This window comes from Lytechinus variegatus, chromosome 12 (assembly GCF_018143015.1).
Source record: "Lytechinus variegatus isolate NC3 chromosome 12, Lvar_3.0, whole genome shotgun sequence".
Lineage (NCBI taxonomy): Eukaryota > Metazoa > Echinodermata > Echinoidea > Temnopleuroida > Toxopneustidae > Lytechinus > Lytechinus variegatus.
In genome coordinates, this window is record NC_054751.1 from 30,126,606 (window position 1) to 30,146,251 (window position 19,646).

The 19,646-nt window shown below is 38.7% G+C and overlaps 1 protein-coding gene across 1 annotated transcript in view; it reads right to left on the minus strand.

The window, feature by feature from the left end:
• The window catches only part of LOC121425489 (high-affinity choline transporter 1-like), a 92,828-nt gene that overhangs the window by 25,990 nt on the left and 47,192 nt on the right, over positions 1-19,646 (minus strand). The window contains exon 4 of the mRNA XM_041621558.1: positions 16,824-17,087. Coding sequence (XP_041477492.1) covers positions 16,824-16,989 — 166 coding nt within the window. The 5' untranslated portion in view covers positions 16,990-17,087. The remainder of the gene's footprint in view (positions 1-16,823; positions 17,088-19,646) is intronic.

Consider the following 19,646-nt stretch of genomic DNA (forward strand, 5'->3'; position numbering starts at 1 on the left):
CTTTGATCAACATGTGTGTCTCCACACAAATACTAGCACATACAAAACTTGCTGTTTCAGGGCCTTCAGTATACAAGACATGAGTAGGCTGCAATTCAGACCCTTTTCTTGAGTGAAGGGTTTGCACAGCAGACTACCTCCTCCCTGCGGTGAAGTGAAGTGTAAAACAGTAGAGACATGTGGACACTTCACTGTTTTCATATCTAATGGAGATCGGCACAAAAGAATTATACCACAGTTAAGATCATTGTTTCTTGAAGATCATGTACACTCTATTAAAGAATAATGTTGATGTAATTAAGAACACAATCAGTTAAACCAGTTAAAACATACTGTTCCTCGAATGAAGAAAGAGTGAAAATGTATGTCTAATGATAATGATGTATTTAAGAAAGATTTTCCTATTTTGGAGTTAAAGGAGAATAGAGAGATAAATAGATAAATGGTTTATTAATAAAAATCAAGACATCATCGCGGCTAAGGCCGAATTGCGATGTATTTACAAGGTAATAAAGACACAAAAAATATTCAAACAATAACGCAGATAATTACAAAATAAATAATAGGATAAAGTATGGTATTGTGGAATATGGAAAGGTAAGAGAGACTTGGGAAGGAGGAGAGGCAGATAGAGAGAGAGGGGGGGGGTGGATGGGGAGGGAGAGAAAGGGGGGGGGGGGGAGAGAGAGGGGGTGAAGGGAAGGAGTAGAGTAGAAAGTCAGAAGAAAAGAAGGTACAAACATTATGAAAGAGGTAAAGACATGAAGTTATAAGGCTGTACGTAAGAATAAACGAAGTTAGAAGAATTCGAAAGTAAAATATTATCCTAAACACGTATTGGTATAGTGGTCCATTATCATTTACCGAATTGTACATTAAAAGCAGTAGTATTTACAATTCAACATTTCGAAGAAAGAGAGGAAGAGGGATGGATAAAAAAGAGAGGGAGAAATATGGATAGAGAAAGACAAACAACAGGAAGAAAAGAGTCGCAAGGAAAGGAAAGGAATACAACATAGAGATCATGCGAGTAGATCATTTGGATAGTATATTGGAATGAAAGTGTCAAATTTAAGAGTTTTGGATTTATATCCGCACATGTACATGTACATATGCGGAAGAAAAATTACCTTTAAAAAAACTTTCAATTCTTGTGCAATACAATAATACCTGACTTTCAAAGATCATACATTTTTAAGTGATTATTATGTAGAAATTTGCTAATTCTAAAGCATTTCAAACAGTATATTTATGTTATCTACAATACTTAAAAACATAATGATTGTATACATGTACAAGTGGTGAAAATAACTGACTAATGTTCGTAATTGCAAGTAGAAATAGAGAACATATCATATAAATAATGTGACATACTAATGATTAAAAAAAACAATTGACAAGAGCAGCAGTCAGAGAAATACCATACTATGGATGTGGGTTATTTATGAGTCATGATTGAGAATTTAGGAGGTCAATCAAGTACGGGATGGGACTGTTCCGAAATCTATTAGTTCTACATTTTAATTGTTCTCTTGTGTTTGATTTGCGCAAAGTTCTGGTGTTCTTAAGAGGGGGTATAAGATATGATACCCTCTCATTTGAAATCAGTCTTTCGAAACCTTTGGTACAAGATAGCTTGTGTAAAAACAAAAAAAATCAAAGAAACAGATCAATGAAAGTTTTGAGAAAAATCGGACTAATAATGAGAAAGTTATGAGCATTTGAATATTGCGATCACAAATGATATGGAGATCCTCAAATTGGCAATGTGACAAAGATGTGTGATGTCACCTGTGAACAACTCTCCCCATTACTTTAGTATATATTTCACATAAATTGCCTCTTTCATCACATCTATCAGTAGATCATGTGTTCTTTCTATAGGAGGGCATGTAATACAGATTTTTAAAGAATACATCATGGATGTTTGTGTCACCACAAGAAAAAGCAGAAAGAGACATTGTGAGGGTATTTTATAGTCCATCAAAGGGAAAGTTGTTCACATGTGACATCATACATCCTTGTCGCATTGCCAATGGGAGGATCTCCACAGCATTAGTGATTGCAATATTCACATGCTCATTACTTTCTCATTATTTGTCTGATTTTTCTCAAACTTTCTTTGTTCTTATTCTTTGATTTTTCTGTTTCGACACAAGCCTACTTATTCCAAAAGTTTCATTCCCCTTTAAGATTAGAACTTTATATTTCATAATAACAGTGCAACAAGCATAGAAGGGAAGATAATCATCACTGTAGTTTGGGTGCCATTGAAGAACTAGCAAATAAGACCCACGTGATAGAAAGGGGAGGCATGAAAAATACAGCTACATGTAAATTGTACAAGGATATATCAATCGATTGAAATTCAAGAGGGAAAATCATGACAAGATTCCCAAGAGAAAAAGAGAAATTAACATGGTAGAAATTAGGATGACATAACTGTCCCGCTGGGCACGCTTGAGAGCTGTGACGAAATGTTACCTCGCAGACGTTTTGTCATGACTTGTCTGGAGAGTGCGAGGATGGACTACTAAGTAGAAAGTGGTTTGAAAGATGATTGAAGGGAATGGCATGGGCATGTTCTCACAACATACTTCGTAAGCTGATATTCAGATGAGGGCAGAGAGGGGAGACTAATATGAGAATGTTGGGGAAAGGAGGGGGGGAGAGAAAGATGAAGTAATGAATCCAAAAATGAAAAAGATGATAGTCAGCGGATGGTTGTTTAAATCAACAACATTAGAAATGAGAAGAAAAAAGATATAGAAAACAAGCGTGGTTTGATGAAAAGAAAGGAGATACAAAAGCGGAGGAATAAAAAAACTATGAGATGGATGAGTGGGTGCGGTGGGATGGAAAAAACAGAGCAAGTAGAAGGGGGGGGGAGGTGGAGACTGAAAGGCAAAGAATGCCTTAAAAGTTGATGATAGAAACCATGAGGCAGATACAGCAGAAGAGGGAAAAGAAAAGGAAGGAAGGAAGGAAGGAAGGAAGGAAAAGAAAGAAAACAGATGGAAGAAAAAGAGAGGGAGGGAAGGAAAAGAAACAGAGAGAGAGAAGTAGGAAGAAAGGGGTAGTGGAGCAGAAAGCGAGAGTGAGAAAGAGGGGAGAAGAGATAAAGGAGAGAGTGAGAGAGCGGGGAAGGGGGTGAGGGGTGAAATCTAACGTAAATAACAGGACGCCTACGACTCCTCACATCCAGAGCGCAGGATTAAAATAATTCCATTAAGGTAATGGTATTAAGGGTGAGGGCCACTATATTTATCACCCTTCACATATATACACCACACCAGTATCGGTGGTTCAATGACATTTATGGTGCAAGGATACCATACCTCCTGCAGACTGGATAATCCGGCATACATACTTGCGTAATATCACGTTAGAAATGCATGTATGCTTCATATCGAATGTTAGTCACATACTTGAATGTTTTATTCATGTACAAAAGCTAAGTCGGATAAGAGAGTTATGCATCATGAAAAGCTGTCATATAAGTGTGTAAAAGAAATGAATATCTTAGATGTGCTGGGCTTACATGTTGTGGAAACTGCTTTGGTTAAGATTAACACCAAGTGAAAGTTTTGTGAATGAATGGAAAGATGTCCATATTCCATGATTGCTGTACAATAGAATATGTCAGTGGGGGGATCATGAACTTTTTAATGGGGAAAGGGTGACTTTATAGTCCATCAACTCTGAGTGTTACTTTCATAACTATTTTTTTTTTAAAAGCTTTTAATTTTTATATCAACAAACATTGACTTGTACGGTGACAACCTTCCAAGGCAGTGTATACGTGTTAGATCGTTTTGCTTATCCACAGCCGATTTTACAACAACCATGATTATTTTGCTGTTGAAAATCTATGAAGATGTGCACTCGATTTCTTATCCGTCTACTCCTTAACGTCCTGTGGACGTCATTACAAGCATGCTTCCTGTGACCATTTGCATGAAATTAAGTTTCAAAGGGTATTTATCAGTGGTCAGTGCTAATCCAAACATTGACACTCACAAGTGAAAACTGTTTTTCTCATCCCCACATGCTAAAACTCCATTAGTTTAGACCTCAACTTGTTTCCATCACAGCAGAAAAGTGGATGAGTAGAATTATCTTTGTGAAAATAATTGATAATGTAGCCTTCACTTAATTATCACACTGCATTGCATGCTTTAGACATAGTCTGTAGGCACAGACCTGATTGAAACTTTGATTAACAAGAGGGCCTTCACATAAAACTAGCACAATTACAACTTGTTGTTTCAATTTCAGAATTAAAAATTTGATCAGCAAGTGGGTCTTCAAACAAGACTAGCACAATTACAACTTGTTTCAATTTTAGAATTAAAAATTTGATCAGCAAGTGGGTCTTCAAAAAGACTAGCACAATTACAACTTGTTGTTTCAATTTCAGAATTAAAAATTTGATCAGCAAGTGGGTCTTCAAACAAGACTAGCACAATTACAACTTGTTGTTTCAATTTTAGAATTAAAAATTTGATCAGCAAGTGGGTCTTTACACAAGACTAGCACAATTACAACTTGCTGTTTCAATTTCAGTACTAAAAATTTGATCAGCAAGTGGGTCTTCAAACAAGACTAGCACAATTACCACTTGTTTCAATTTTAGAATTAAAAATTTGATCAGCAAGTGGGTCTTTACACAAGACTAGCACAATTACAACTTGCTGTTTCAATTTCAGTATTGAAAATTTGATCAGCAAGTGGGTCTTTACACAAGACTAGCACAATTACAACTGGGCGTTGTGGCGTGCGCTTGTAATCCAAGCTGTGGGGAAGTTACAAATTGATGCAGAGGTTCGAGGTTCGAGCCCTGGTCACGTCTTTCGGATGGTGACGTTAAAGGTCGGTCCCAGACGTAAATAATCATATCTGATTGATACACGTCTGACAAAACTCAAATACACACACACACACACGCTGTTTCAATTTCAGTATTGAAAATTTGATCATCAAGTGGGTCTTCAAACAAGACTAGCACAATTTACAGCTAGATGTTTCAATTTCAGAATTGAAAATTTGATAAGCTATTGGGTCTTCAAACAAGACTAGCACAATTTAGCTGTTTCAATTTCAGAATTGAAAATTTGCTCAGCAAGTGGGTCTTGAACTAAGACCAGCACAATTACATCTCGCCGTTGTAAGCTGCGAATCGAGACCACTCAACTCGAGTGAAGGGTTTGCACATCAGACTACATGTGCTTCAGACACCAATGTGTGAGGGAACAAATTAGGCATACAAATGGAATGCGTCTATCATCTGACCTTGGTGATGATTAGCCAAATTATCCAACGAATCAATTCCCTCTGTATTACATGTACATTCAATGCATGGTGGTCAAGGGGGAATTATCAGCACCCCTCCCCCTAAAAATAGTCTTCAAATGAAGTAGAACAACATTGTACTCCCTAAAAGGCTCTCCAGACCCCATTCTCTCCATTCAATACCCCTACCCCATAACATCCAATTCTGAATAAATAATATTGACTGCATATTGACTCCAAATGTTGGTATATTTCAATACGCCATTTCTGCTTCACCCACTTTTGAATTCCTCTCTGATATTCACTCTCCCCCCAAAACAGGTTGCCATGTTTTATTTCCCAGTGGTCTGGGCATCTCCGGAACTGTTCCCAGTGGTTCATCCTACTTGTATGTCTTGAGAGATTGATGTAGTCATCTACACCATACCCTTAATCGAACAGACAAATTGGTTGTCATGCTCATGATTTAGAATGTACATGGCACCATGCAATGTGGAACGGTCATGTGGAGAATTTATGAATACTGCCTTCTCTCTCTCTCTCCTCCTCCTCCTTCTTCTCCTCCTCCTCCTTCTTCTACTACTTCTTTTTCTTCTTCTTCTTCTCCTTCTCTTTCTTCTTCTTCTTCCCTCTTTTTCTTTCTTCTTCCTCTTTTTCCTCCTCTTCTTCTTCTCCCCCCTCCTCCTCCTCCTCCTCTTCTTCTTCTTCTTTTTTTCTTCTTTCCCTTTCTACCTCTCCTTCTTCATATGGATTTAAAAAAAAAGACTGTCATTACATCATCACAGCATACTTAATTCACCTATCCACAAAAAAATGACAACGATCAAAAGTATGTTGTCTGTCATCATTTCAATTTTCCATCTCTTTTCAAAATGAATCCATCAAATGCAGACAATATGAAATGGTGTCAACATTCAAAATGGATCTTCGTCGCCATTTACGCACACCATCATGACTGATTGTGCCCCCACCCCTCTCTCTCCATCAATAAACGTGAATGATCTACGACTACGAGCAAGCAGCCATAAACAATCATCTATTTCAAGCCCAGCTCTCCGTACCAATGATAGATTGTTGTAAGACATAAACCCATGTTCAATTAAAACTGATGAATGAAAATGCTTTTTGACTCCTTTCAATCAACATTAAGAGATGAGTGATAACCTGTTTACACAGAGCTGATGTCTTAAAGTGTTACTATTTAAAGTTATTTACAAGTTTATCATCATCAATCTATCATTGTCTTTACCCATTTAATTTTACATGATTAAAAATGGGAATAAAATAAGTATATTCATTTTCCTATTGATTACACATGTAAAGACAACATAACATGATTGCACTCATTAGCATTCCAGTGCTATTTGGGTGAACAATTTCCCAAGAGGCTTGATCAATTTTTTAGAAAGTAATATATTTCAAGGCATTTTTTGCTTTCATTTCCTTTTGGGGAAAAGGGAATCATTATAGTCTTGGTACATGCACTTTTTAGCATACTTTTGAATTAAATTTTTATTCAAGTAAATACATGTAACATGATGGGGGCCTCGTGCTCTAGTGGTTATGACTCTTGTCTTTCAACCTGAGAGATGTGGGTTCGATTCCAAGCCAAAGCGCATTTTCCTTCAGCAAGAAATTTACCCATATTGTGCTGCACTCAACCCAGGTGAGGTGAATGGGTAACCGGAAGGAAGAAATTAGTCCAATGCTTGAGCACCTAGGCAGCCAAGCTGAAGCCTGGGTAATAACAGTAGCAGGGCCCACTGGGAGAACAGTTTTTGGTACTGAAGCGGCTTCCCTTGGTAAAATGTTAATATTATTATTATTACTATTATTTTATTAACAGATATCACTCTTCGGACTATTCCAACAATATTTGCCACACAAAAATGCTAGCCATACTACACCGCCTTCCGCACCAAAGCAGGTACTCATTCAACACCTGGGTAGAAAGTGGTTAAGTGTGGATTGATACCTTTCCAAAGGATACTAGACTGTGACAGGATTCAACCACATGACCTTCTCATTAAAATGCAAGAGTCAGAACCACTGCACCATAAATGTCACACTGCTTATCTTGAATTGGTCTAGCTGTTGTTGTTCATAATAAAGCCACTTGCTTTGCCCATTGCTCACTGCTCACATGTGCCTGTACATTCACAGCATGAGAACACAGAACAGTGGTTCCTCTTTAACAGTAACAATCACATCTTGTATGTGCAGAATACGTACATTCTCCCAAACCATCACTGCTTGACAAATGAATTCACAGATTTTCAAGAATGGCGGGCACCATTACAGGAAGAAGCTCAGCTCGGGTTTCTGAGCCACAGAGACAATCCTCCTCCACCTCCTCTTCTCCCATCCTACCAGCTATAAATTCCTCCATCCCGCATCCCGCGACCTCCCACCCCTTCAATCTCACTTAAGGCTAGGATCAATACCCATTGATTTTTCGCTTTCCTGTATTTGCGTTGCAGTGTATATTCAGAGGGGGTACTTGGGCTTTCCAGATGAAGCGTGGCGAACATAAACACGAGTGAATTCTCAAAACTTCCAATTTGCAAATTATCGATAGAGATGATTTGGGTCAACAAAAGAAAGGGGAGGAGATGGGATGGACACTTCAAAAATGGAAGTGCCACTCTTTTAGAAGTGGAATATCTGGATGGTTAATTAAAATGTATATGACAGTCTAAGAGAGTCCACTGCCTAATGCAGTTGATGCACTAAGTGCATGCCTTCCATATTAACTGCCTTTCATAGGATAACAAAGAGTGCAAGATCTTAGGGGGTGGGGTACAAAGGACACTTGCCATTGTGGTCCAAGCCCCAAGCTTCAGTTGCAGAGGGAACCTCCTTTTATGTTTGATGTCATATTCTTGTGGAGATTTTTTTTATGGCATGAATTTTTCTGTTGTTGGAAAAAAAAACATTTCCTTTTTGCATGTCAGACAAATTTCAAAGACTGAAATCTGTGCCACATCTTGTGTTAAATCTTATATACATGACTCCATATTATGGCTAAATTGGACATGTATCTCCCAACTACTAGTATATTCTTTTTGTAAATCTTAAGTGGGCCAATGTTGCGTAACTCTTTTGCATCAACATATCAGTAAACCTCTCACGAACATTCACTTCCCTTTTTTCACGCATACAACCAGGGAATCAATCTAAATGTTTTTCCGACTCTAAAAATGTTTGACAGTGTGTTTCCCTTATCGCAATCACCCTTGAAATATGCCCTGATACAATCTGCCTAAGTGATCCCCTAACGTCATGTTTACGGGACGAGCAAGCGTTTGAAGGCAGGTAACAGCGCCGCTGCCGGGCCGTCATCTGGGAGACCATCGCATCAAGTCGAGAGAGCAAGGACCGTATATCAAGATAGGCTCTCAAGTTTGTATAAACAAATCGACTCAATTTCATTAACTGTGGGGGTGGACACGAAGCCATTAAAACCTTCACCTTTCAATGGGTAGAGAGTGAGCCCCTGTGATTACCCTCATGGTAGCGTATCAAACTGAGGTCACCTGAGGTCACCCCCCCCCGCCCCCCCCCAGGTGGGTGTTTCATAAAGCTGTTCGTAAGTTAAGAGTCACTTTAAGAACGACTGGTGATCCTTTCTTGTGGTAAATGAACCATTACATGTTCATCGGTGATTGATAAGCGCGTAACAAGAAATGTTCACCAGTCGTTCTTAAAGTCACTCTTAACTTACGAACAGCTTAATGAAACGGTCCCCAGGAGTTGTGACTGACCAAATCAACAACAACTATGGAAAGTCAGTAACGTCACCCTCTATTATGCATAATTGTTCAAAATATTTTCTAGCTATGATGCGTATTCAAGCATCCATTTTTTTCTAGAAAATTCAGGGTGCTTCTCTTTGTTTACAAAAGGACATTGTTTCAAATTTCGTGTAGAAAATATTATGACGATGGATTTCCATACAATTGAGGTTGACTGGATTAATCGTAAATCCTTGTGAAACGGGTCCCTGGGCCCCATCTTACAAAGAGTTAAGATTGATCTGATCAATCGTAACTCTATGGAAATCCATCAGTGTCATAATTTTTTTTACAGGAAATGTGCAAAATGTCCTTTGTAATCCAAGGAGAACACCCCAAATTGTCAAGAAATCAATCAATTTATGGATATGGATTCATATCTAGAATTTTTTTTGAACAAACATACATTTCATATGTTGACTTTGCTGGCTTTCCATAGTTACGATTGATTGGATCAATCCTAACTCTTTGTACAACAGGGCCCTGGGCCCTAACAGAGTTATGATTGATCACATCAATCGTAACTACTCTATGGAATCCATCAGTGTCATAATTTTTTCTACAGGAAATTTGAGCAATCACCTTAATAAACAGAAAGAATCACACTGAATCTTTAAGAGAACGATGAATGTATGAATATGCATATGATAATATGAAATATTTTGAACAAACATGCATGCATGTTAGATGTTGACATTGCTGGCCATCCATAGTTGTGATTGACTGGATCAATCACAACTCTTTGTAAGACGGGGGCCCAGCAACTGGGAAGCAAAGTGCAACTCTAAGCCACACCTACGTGCAAATCTTTGTGAAACATCCTCTGAGTTGGCAAACCCAGATGTTGCATTGTGGGTTTCGCAAGAGAAGGATCACTTCAAGAACATCTTGTGATAAAGGACAGGATTCGTTTCTGTAACAATGTGTTTTTGTAAGGGAACCAGTAATGCTTTAAAAGAAATGAATAATAAGGGATTGTATGTTAGGGCATGAAAATGTGGGTTACTTGTTTTATCTGAGCACATAAACATGCATCAAGTACTTTAATATAGTAGCTTTACATGACCACAGAGTTGCTTCATTTTGCCAGTGGAGTAGCATTAAACATTCCACTGGACAAATATTTAAACCTCAGACTATTTATTGCTATGTGTTTGATAGTATATAGACCGTGATTTTTGTCTGCAGGCATTTGTTGCATTATAAGGCAATGCCACATCGTTCCATGCAAGCCTTGCATGCGAATTGCGGGTGGATATTTTTGTCGCCCGCTTTGACAGTATCCCGCACGTATCTTGCACCCAGTTGCCGACTGGAGCGCACGTAAGTCTGATTGCACGCACAAAATTTTTTAACATGCTCAAAACTTTGTTGCGGGTGCGTTCCTGCAACTTGCCCGGACAGCTTGCATGGAAAAATGTGATAGGGCTTTCATTAAAATGGATGTGTAAAAAGGGTCATTAGCATTTAACAACGTCAGCTTGCCAGCCTCTTGTCGGTGTCTATAATGTTTTTACTGTTGGGAATCAATTTCATTAGATCAGGTGGGACTCTGGGAGGATGGAGAGGGGGACATGTGATGAGGATTGATAGAGATATATATATATATATAGAGAGAGAGAGAGAGAGAGAGACAGAGACAGACACAAATAGAGAGAAAGGGAGAAAGAAACAGAGAGGAAGCAAGGGGGAGTGATTGAGAAAGAGGTGAGAAAAAGACAAAAGAAACAAACAAAGGAAGGAAGGAAGGGAAGGGAAGGGAAGGGAAGGAAGGATGAAAGAAAGAAAGAAAGGGTGGGTGGGAGGGAGACAGATGATGAGGGGGGAGGGGCTGAGGAGAGAGGTTTCATTTAGAAGATTCATGTATGTGTATGCTGAATGGCCAAATAAACACAGGATAGAACGGAGAGCATGATTAATAGTGGAAGGGTGGACTGGTTTCAATTGACCAATTGCATGCATTTGTAGCAATACATGTAGCAATATACATGTATAGTAGTTCAGAAGGGTTAATAATAACTGAATAAAGATATGCAATACATTTGATATACAACAATATATGTTTGTTTTCAGAATTCAAACAAACAAAAAGAATTTCCAACTACAGTTGGTGGCGGATCCAAGGGGGCACAGCCAGCCCGTGCCCGCTCCCTTTCGAAAACCACAATCAAAATTTGTGATGTAAATATACCTTTTTTTTCTCAGGTGTACTCCCCACCCTCTTTTGAAAAAAAAGTGACAACCTTATTTAATTTTTTTGTTGGTTGTCCTATATTCCGCGGACCGTATGACCCTAAATTTTAGGTGAAAACCTTTATTTTGGGGGCTTGTCAATGTGCCCCCCCCTTGGAAATTCCTAAATCTGCCCCTGACTTCAGTGTACATTGAGAAGATTAAAATAGAGGAAAATTAGGAACAGGAGGAAAATTAGGAACAGACGGAAAAAGGGTGCCCATATCTATAGGTCAAGGCCGCAAAATTTTAAATTGACTGAATTAGAGCGGAAGCAATGCAACTGGCACAACACCACACAGAAGTGTTGTTATGACCCGTGGGGGATGGGGGGGGGGGGGGGCTGAGGAGCGGTCCTGATCCCATTTATAAATTTCCATTACCTCTTAAATACATGTACAATGATATCATAAATTCGATGAATATGCAGAAAGATAATTCAAGCAATGTACAATCACAATCCGAATAACTGTCACATTACACTTAGTTCATATCTACATTAGATAAACATTTTAAAGCTGTATACGATCTATCCATTTTTCTCTCTTTTTTCTGCATGTCTCTCTCTCTCTCACTCATTCTATCTTTCTATATATCTATCTACATGTATCTGTCTGTCTGTCTATCTATCTATCTATCAGTCTGTCTGTCTGTCTGTCTGTCTGTCTCTCTGTCTATCTGTCTGTCTATCCATCTATCCATATATCTATCTATCCATCCATCCCTCTCTCTCTCAATGCTGATTTTCCTCCTCCTAAAATCACCCTGGGGGAAGGGGTGCAGATTCCATTTGCCTTATCTCAAATAGATACATAAATCATTGCTATTCTCTCAAGCATTTTGCTTACGATAGCTGGCAACTGCAATTTGTTTTATTTGTTATTGCTTACATGTATTTGTATGTGTTTATATGCATTATGATTACTGTGATTCATGTATTGAATTAATATGTGTTTATATGCATTATGATTACTGTGATTCATGTATTGAATTATCAATAAATGGAGAAATACCTGCAAAAATATATATGTAAGATATTATATGCCTTATAATCCTTGTAAGGTAACTTTATACTTATTTCATATTTTCCTTTACATACCTCCGGAAAAATTGTGCCTATGTTTTTTTCTCTTCTTTTCCCCATCTCTCCCTCTCAAATCATCTCTCTTCACACTCATTTTCCTCCTTCTCTCAACACACCCAAACTCTCTCCTCCACTCTCCGGTTCTTTCGCTCGCTCTCCTCCATCAGAGCAAATAAATACTTATCCAAGTGTGTCAAGCAATGTGGTGGACCCTCCGCCAGGCGCAAGGACTCTGGCATGAAACATAAACCCACCAGGGTCCTTACAGCAAGCTATTTACGTAGAGGAACATTTAAAAAACCTCTCTCGGCACTCCCCAAACGCATCCGTCCACTCGTACACCGGTTTAGTATGCATGAGGCTCCGCAATGCACGCCACCGGTCTACTGTGGGATGATGCTTTGTTTACACGTGGGGCAGCTCGTTTCTCGGTAAGCGTAATTGGTGCGCCGAAATGGGCATCAAATGGCGCAAATCAAGTGTCGGTTTTATGCATGCCCAATGGGACAGGCGTAAATGTCGTTATGTAATGATAGGATGTTTACAAGGACGATGTGCACGAAAAGATGCATCTCCATAAAACTGACGTACATATAATTCACTCTCATCCTCTTGAAGGAATTTGACGGTGGTATCATTAATGAGCTTCTTTCTTTATAACGTGCAATGTAAATATTACCCAGTTGAGGTTACACGACCAAGCAACTCCAAATCTCTGATGACTGCGAAAATCAGTTTTGTTTCTACATGTACGACTATGCAATCAAGTAACTGAATCCTTGTCAAAATTCTTGCCCTCTTTCTCAGACATGTTAAAGGGAAGAATATCTTACAGTTTTATGGCAGCCATGATTTATTTTGGGGGGGCTTCACTTTTCTGCTCATTTCTTACTTTTCTTTCAAAATTTTGTTTTCATTATAAGAGATCTTCAATCTGACACTGCTGTGCTTGTGAGTAATACCATGTACCGAGGATAAAGATAAAATATCTGGTCAGCGCTGGTAAAATATTAACAATATATTATTTGTACGGTCCATATAGATATACAATTTGAGCTTCATGTAGTAGAAAGTCATCAAATAAAGTGTGAGATCGGTGTAAGATCACAGGAATCGTTTACATGGTGATACGCTGTGATACATGTACATCCGTGAGGAAGAGATTTGAGGGGAAGAGCAAGAGTCCTTGATGCGGATGTCTCACATGGAATGTGTAGAATTTTGCATGTCTGTAATTGTGTATATTTAATGTGGTCAAAACTTCCGCTTCTGTATAATCAAGGAGATATGTGATACCTTTTTGGTATAATGCAATTGATGTACAAAAATAACATTGAAATCCATAAAAAAATAACTCATGAATACCGTGAAACAATTAAAGTAAAAAAAAAAAGGACCATGAAAATATCTGCACTCCAATGTATTGGAAATTTTAGTACCGGTACGCGAGTGTGTCTTGTGACTGTAAGCCAGTATTGATCAGTTTCGAATTCTCAATACAATACTCAAATCACAGGATGAATGCTTTTGAAGCAACATAATACGTTTCCTTGAAATGCATGCTTTAGCACGACCGAGATCCCACTTCTTACATGTATGGTGTTATCCACGAGGCACATAAATACTAAAACTAATTGTGAGTTTTACAATAATTGCGAAAATGCACGAACATAATGAGGAGACATCGATCCAATTTTCCAGATGCGAAGGACGAGGATGTCTGCCCTGTGCATGTTGGGATATCTAACCAGACATGATCCAGGCATACCTCAAGGGATTGTGTTTGTGTAAACAAAAACCTGTCAGGGAGAGTTCTTAAGAGGACGGGAGAAAAGGGGAGAGAAAGGAAGAGGGAGAGAGAGGAGCAGAGAAGAGAAGAGAGGGGTGACAAGAAAAGGAGTTCTAGTATGTAGGAGAGGGAGAGAGAGATGCACATCCAATCAAATATACAGAAATATGTAAAGAAGAGAAAGACAAAGATGGAAAGAAAGAAATAAATTCACTCAGACACACACAATGAGGGGAAAGAGAGAGAGAGAGGACTATGAAATTAGCATTTGCCATTTCTCACGGGTAAATACACTTTTTGCTTTTGTAACCCTCTGTGAGAAGTCCCCACTACTTGTGCCTGCCAGCAAGCGGGAAGAATACCTCATCCTGTCGTTTTATACTCCGATCCCATACCAACTTGTCCCCCTCCTCCTGCCTCACTACCACCTCCCTCCCAATATTCGCTTTCCATTATACTTTACCTCATCTTGTCTTTCTATTCTCTGATCCCTTACTAACTAGCCCCCCCCCCTCCTCACTACCACCTCTACCCCCTATCCTCACTTTTTGCTGCTGCCGCCGGAGCTAACGTGCGATCGTTTGTGCAAGTGCAACGTTTACTCGGCTTCCGAAAAATAAATATTTTACTTCCAGAATTCTGTGTATTTTACCTCGTATAGTTTTTGTTTACTATTACTCAATTTCTGTGAATCCCGGTAAGGGATGCTTGTGCTATCAGGCTGAGCCCAAAGCACAAGCAGAGCCCTGAGTTCGTCATTAGTCCAAATGGAACTTGAAGACATGAATGATGAAAACAATGAACTATACAAATGACGCTACAGTACAACCCCGGGGGTACAATACACAGAATGATAATTCCTATCAAATGCACGTGACAATTGGCATATACTGGTACTAGTACACTGGCAGTACTGCTACACGAAAATTAACCTGCACGAAACACAGCGCGCGCCTTTGAGTCAAACCCGGAAGAAGCACGACACAATGACGTCATAGAATCATGATTCAAATCACGATATCGTTTATACGACCTTTTTCGTTCGTGATTCTACAGAAACGTCTTTCAAAACGCTCCTTTTTCCGTGTTTCATGTTTGTGATTTGAAAGACGTTTATTTCCACTTTCGACTAAACGCAATCGTGATTCTGCAGAATCGTGATTTGAATCATGATTCTAATCATGATTCTAGGGTAAAAAAGTGTCGAATAAACGCACCCTAGGCCCCCCCACTACCACCTCTACCCCAATCTTTACTTTCCATCATCTCTTAACTCATCCTTTCTTTCTATTCTCTGATCCCATAACCAACTAACCTCCACCCCACCCCCCCTACCACCTCCACCCCAATCATCACTTTCCACCATCTCATACCTCATCCTGCCATTCTATTATCTGATCCCATACCAACTAGATCCCCCTGCCTCTCTACCACCTCACCCCCCCCCCCCATCCTCATGTTCAATCATCTCACAAACCCCGTTTCACATCGGCCAGGAAGTTTCAGTAATCATTCCAATATCCTCAGGTGTCTGCAATCTCTAAGATCAAGGATCTTTGTTAAGGCAATCTGTGTAGCAGTCTTTGAAATAAAAGCTCATTGTATTCATATTCTCACTTCCATTCCTGGTTCAGAAACATTCCATATAAGAAAGAAATCTATATGGCATCTCCACTAGTATAACAATATCCATTTCCCTATAATGTATGTACAACAATGTTAGATTGAAAAAGAATTGAGCTAATTTAAGCATTTCTGTGTCAACCATTTTTCTTCATGTTAATGTGAAAACTTGACGAGGATATGCAGAATATCATCCCCTGTAATTATCAGAGCTTCAAATGAATCCACAGTAAATTTAAGATCACCAAATCAATCATAATTCTTGTGACTGCTTGCAAATTTATGACTGACTGAAAATCTGATTCTTGCACACCAAGAAGTATTGGCTCATTTGTCAGTTCAATCAACTGACGGAATTGCATATTTACAATTGACAGCAGAAAAAAAGAAAAACCATTACAATAACCCTTTAAGGTGATATCTATACTAGCACAAAGTTAATTTTAAGAAACAGATTCAAGTAACTTATTACTTTGAGCTGACAGTTCACATGTAAAAGAATCTACTTTTCTCTGCAGTTATCTTATGCAGATATGAACATACCAAATTCTAATGCAATAAACGCAATAGTCAGAACTTGGTGGTCTTCACTGGCCACACAATCTCTCTCTTTTTCAACAAGCAATAATGTATAAGCTTAAAATTTGCCAAAAATGGTGTATCAATCAGATATGATTATTTACGTCTGGGACCGACCTTTAACGTCACCATCCGAAAGACGTGACCAGGGCTCGAACCTCTGCATCAATTCGTAACTTCCCCACAGCTTGGATTACAGGCGCATGCCACAACGCCCAGTTGTGGCATTTCATGAAAGGACTTGACAGACATTTTATCCGACAAGTCCTATTTTATCCGACAGTTACTATATAAAGGAACAGTGCTTCAAGGCCAACCAAAATCAAGGAAAGATGCCAGATCAGACAACTTGTCAGACAAAAATGTTGATGAAATGCTACCCTGGTTCTAGTAAGCAAGGGGTTGTTAAACAATATTTTTCTAGACATACCTGTCATTGTAAATATCCCAACAGCCACGCCTATATTTCTACCGGCAATCATCACGTCTTCTGTGTCGCTGCTCCCCTTGCCTTTCCTCGCCGCCCATAGTCCCACACCCAGAATCAACAGGTAGAATATCACTATGGCAACGACTCCTCCCCAATGCACAGCCATCTTGGAATGCTGCGAGCTGCACGGACGGACTTCTCAGAAGGCAGGTCTCTTGTCTATGCTTGTCCAAAGTGCTTGGTTAACGTTATGGAATGTAATATCTATAATAGGAATAAGAATGGGGGGGGAAGAGGAGAATTAGAATAACTTATGACACTTTACATAAATGACAGGTCATATGACTCACACCACAGCACTCATCTCCTTTAGCAAGAGTTTATCTACATTTGCCACTTTCCACACAGGTGTAGTAAAAGTGGGTACTTGGTAAGTTGGCAGGAAGAAGTTCCCCAGATGCTGGAGCTCCAAGGTAGGACAGTTAAAGCCAGGATAATGATATTCTCATGTTAAACAGGGAGAACAGCTTCTGGAACTTAATTGACTGACTACCCTGGGTATTATGACATCCATTATTTGTCATATATTATAATGGCAATGGGAAAGATAACAAAAATGGTAGAAAACCTGGAATGGGGGGAAAAAGTACGATTTGTGTTTGTATGAAAAACAGATTAGGTTGGATCCCGATGATTAAGTGTCAACTGGGAGTGGGTGTGGGGTCAATTTAGGGCCAGTTTAGTGTCAGCTGGCTTTGGTTTTTAAAGAAAATTTCACATTGGTTTCGTGTTTGCAAAACATATCAGTTTGCTGTCCATTTGTTGCCTGTTTCAGAGCAGTGTCAGGTAGGTGTTCGTTTGGTACAAATCATGCTTCACTTTGGTGTACATGTACTAATTCAAGTAGCCAGCTTTCCAAATCATGATGCTAAGCAACAAAACTCCATTTTAAGAGGAGTTTAAATAGCAAGATGAAGTTGTACAAAAACACAAGAGCACATTTCCCTCCTTTGTAAAACAGACCATCACTTTCTCACCCTGATCTGCCGGGATGAGTCCGCCTATGTGCAAATTGGCAACACATTGCTTCCAATTATGTAAACACGTCCATAAAGAATTAAAAAGTAATTGCATTTTCCGAGGGACTGTTGAAGTGGGGGATAAAGCACCCTTGAACGAATCTTTTAGACGCCAGCGTAGCCATGGACTAACACATTGTGTATGACACCAAACATTATATCATCTCTCAAGTATTTGTTACTTTGAAGGATTTAATTCCATAATGAACTATGGGACCCTCCTTTTAAAATGGACTGAAAGAGAAAGGACAATATCTTCATTTTTTCCACTAATGAAAATCTTGTTATAATCCAGGTGGGTGTTTCATAAAGCTGTTCGTAAGATAAGAACGACTTTTAGAACGACTGGGGATCCTTTCTTTCGGTAAATGGTATACACCATAGGCGATGGTTTATCGCGTAAGAAAGGATCACCAGTCATTCTTAAAGTCGCTCTTAACTTACGAAACGCTCTTAACTTACGCAACGATCATATACTCTATGAAAGAAATGTCGGTGGTACTTCCATTTTCACATAAATCAAATTTATTTTTTTGTTTAAGGGATTTCATTGGAGAATATTGTTGTAAGATGAAAAAATGTTAAATCTTCAAAATTACTACTTAAATTCACATTTTTTAAATCTTAAGATTTCTTTGATGTTGTTTGAATCAATTTGCATCAATGTCATGGAAGCAATTTCGATGCTCCCTGGTGATTTTGACAAAGTTTTATAAAAGAAACAAAATGAGTTTGAGATTATAATGCTACAGCTCTTCCTATGCATACATGTATATATTATATTCTCTATTTAAGGAGCACTTGGTAATGTAAGCTTGGTAAATGACAAATGACAGGTTTTTCAATACAGTAGTAAAATATCCTGTTTAGATGCTATTTTTTATGTCAATTCATTCAAAATTGTGTTTAATCTTGAACTCAACCTCAAGTTATAGGGGGACTACCTTGCAATTAATGATGGCAATCTTTTAATTGTTGGGGACTACACTCTAAAACAAGTTTACCCAGTATTGGGTAAAACAGGAACATGCATGCTTGTTGGGTAAAAAGACACCAAATATTTTGTAAATTTCACGTAAAGTTGCGTTGAAATTCACCCTGCAAACATGCATTTTGCCCAATATTGGGGGAAAAAATTAACCAGCAAACATGCTTGTTCCCTTTCTACCCAATATTGGGTAAATTTTTACTCTGTTTTTAGAGTGTAATCACCTTCAGCAATGATTTATTGCCTGTTCCATACAAGAAAAAAAAATGAATGATCTGTCTTAGCGTTGCCTTATGCTGTTCACATATAACCCTATGCTGCCCATATGGCGAGTCCATATACCAACTTTTTTAATATGTATTTCCATATGAACCACCTGGTACAAAAATTGTGATTAAATCATTAAAACTGCTGCTTTTGACTATTTTTTTACGGCCACTGTAGAGGAACTGTGACTGGGCTTGTACAGGGCTATTTTATGAGGTATATTGGGCAACACCTTCCAGTCTTTTTGGCGATTATTGCAGATTTCTGAAGATGAAGTACGTACCCTGGGAGCTGAAGACAGGGTGATGTTTGCTGTCAAATATTGACTGCAGCCACAAACCTCCTTATCTTCAAGGCTTATCAAGAGCAATTCCTTCACATTTCAAACTTCCATAAGCCTGAGTATAATGCTTGCATCCAACAAAATGAAGGTCTTTACGAGTAAAACCTAACAAACCCAACAACATTCCTGGTAGGAATATATTCCTT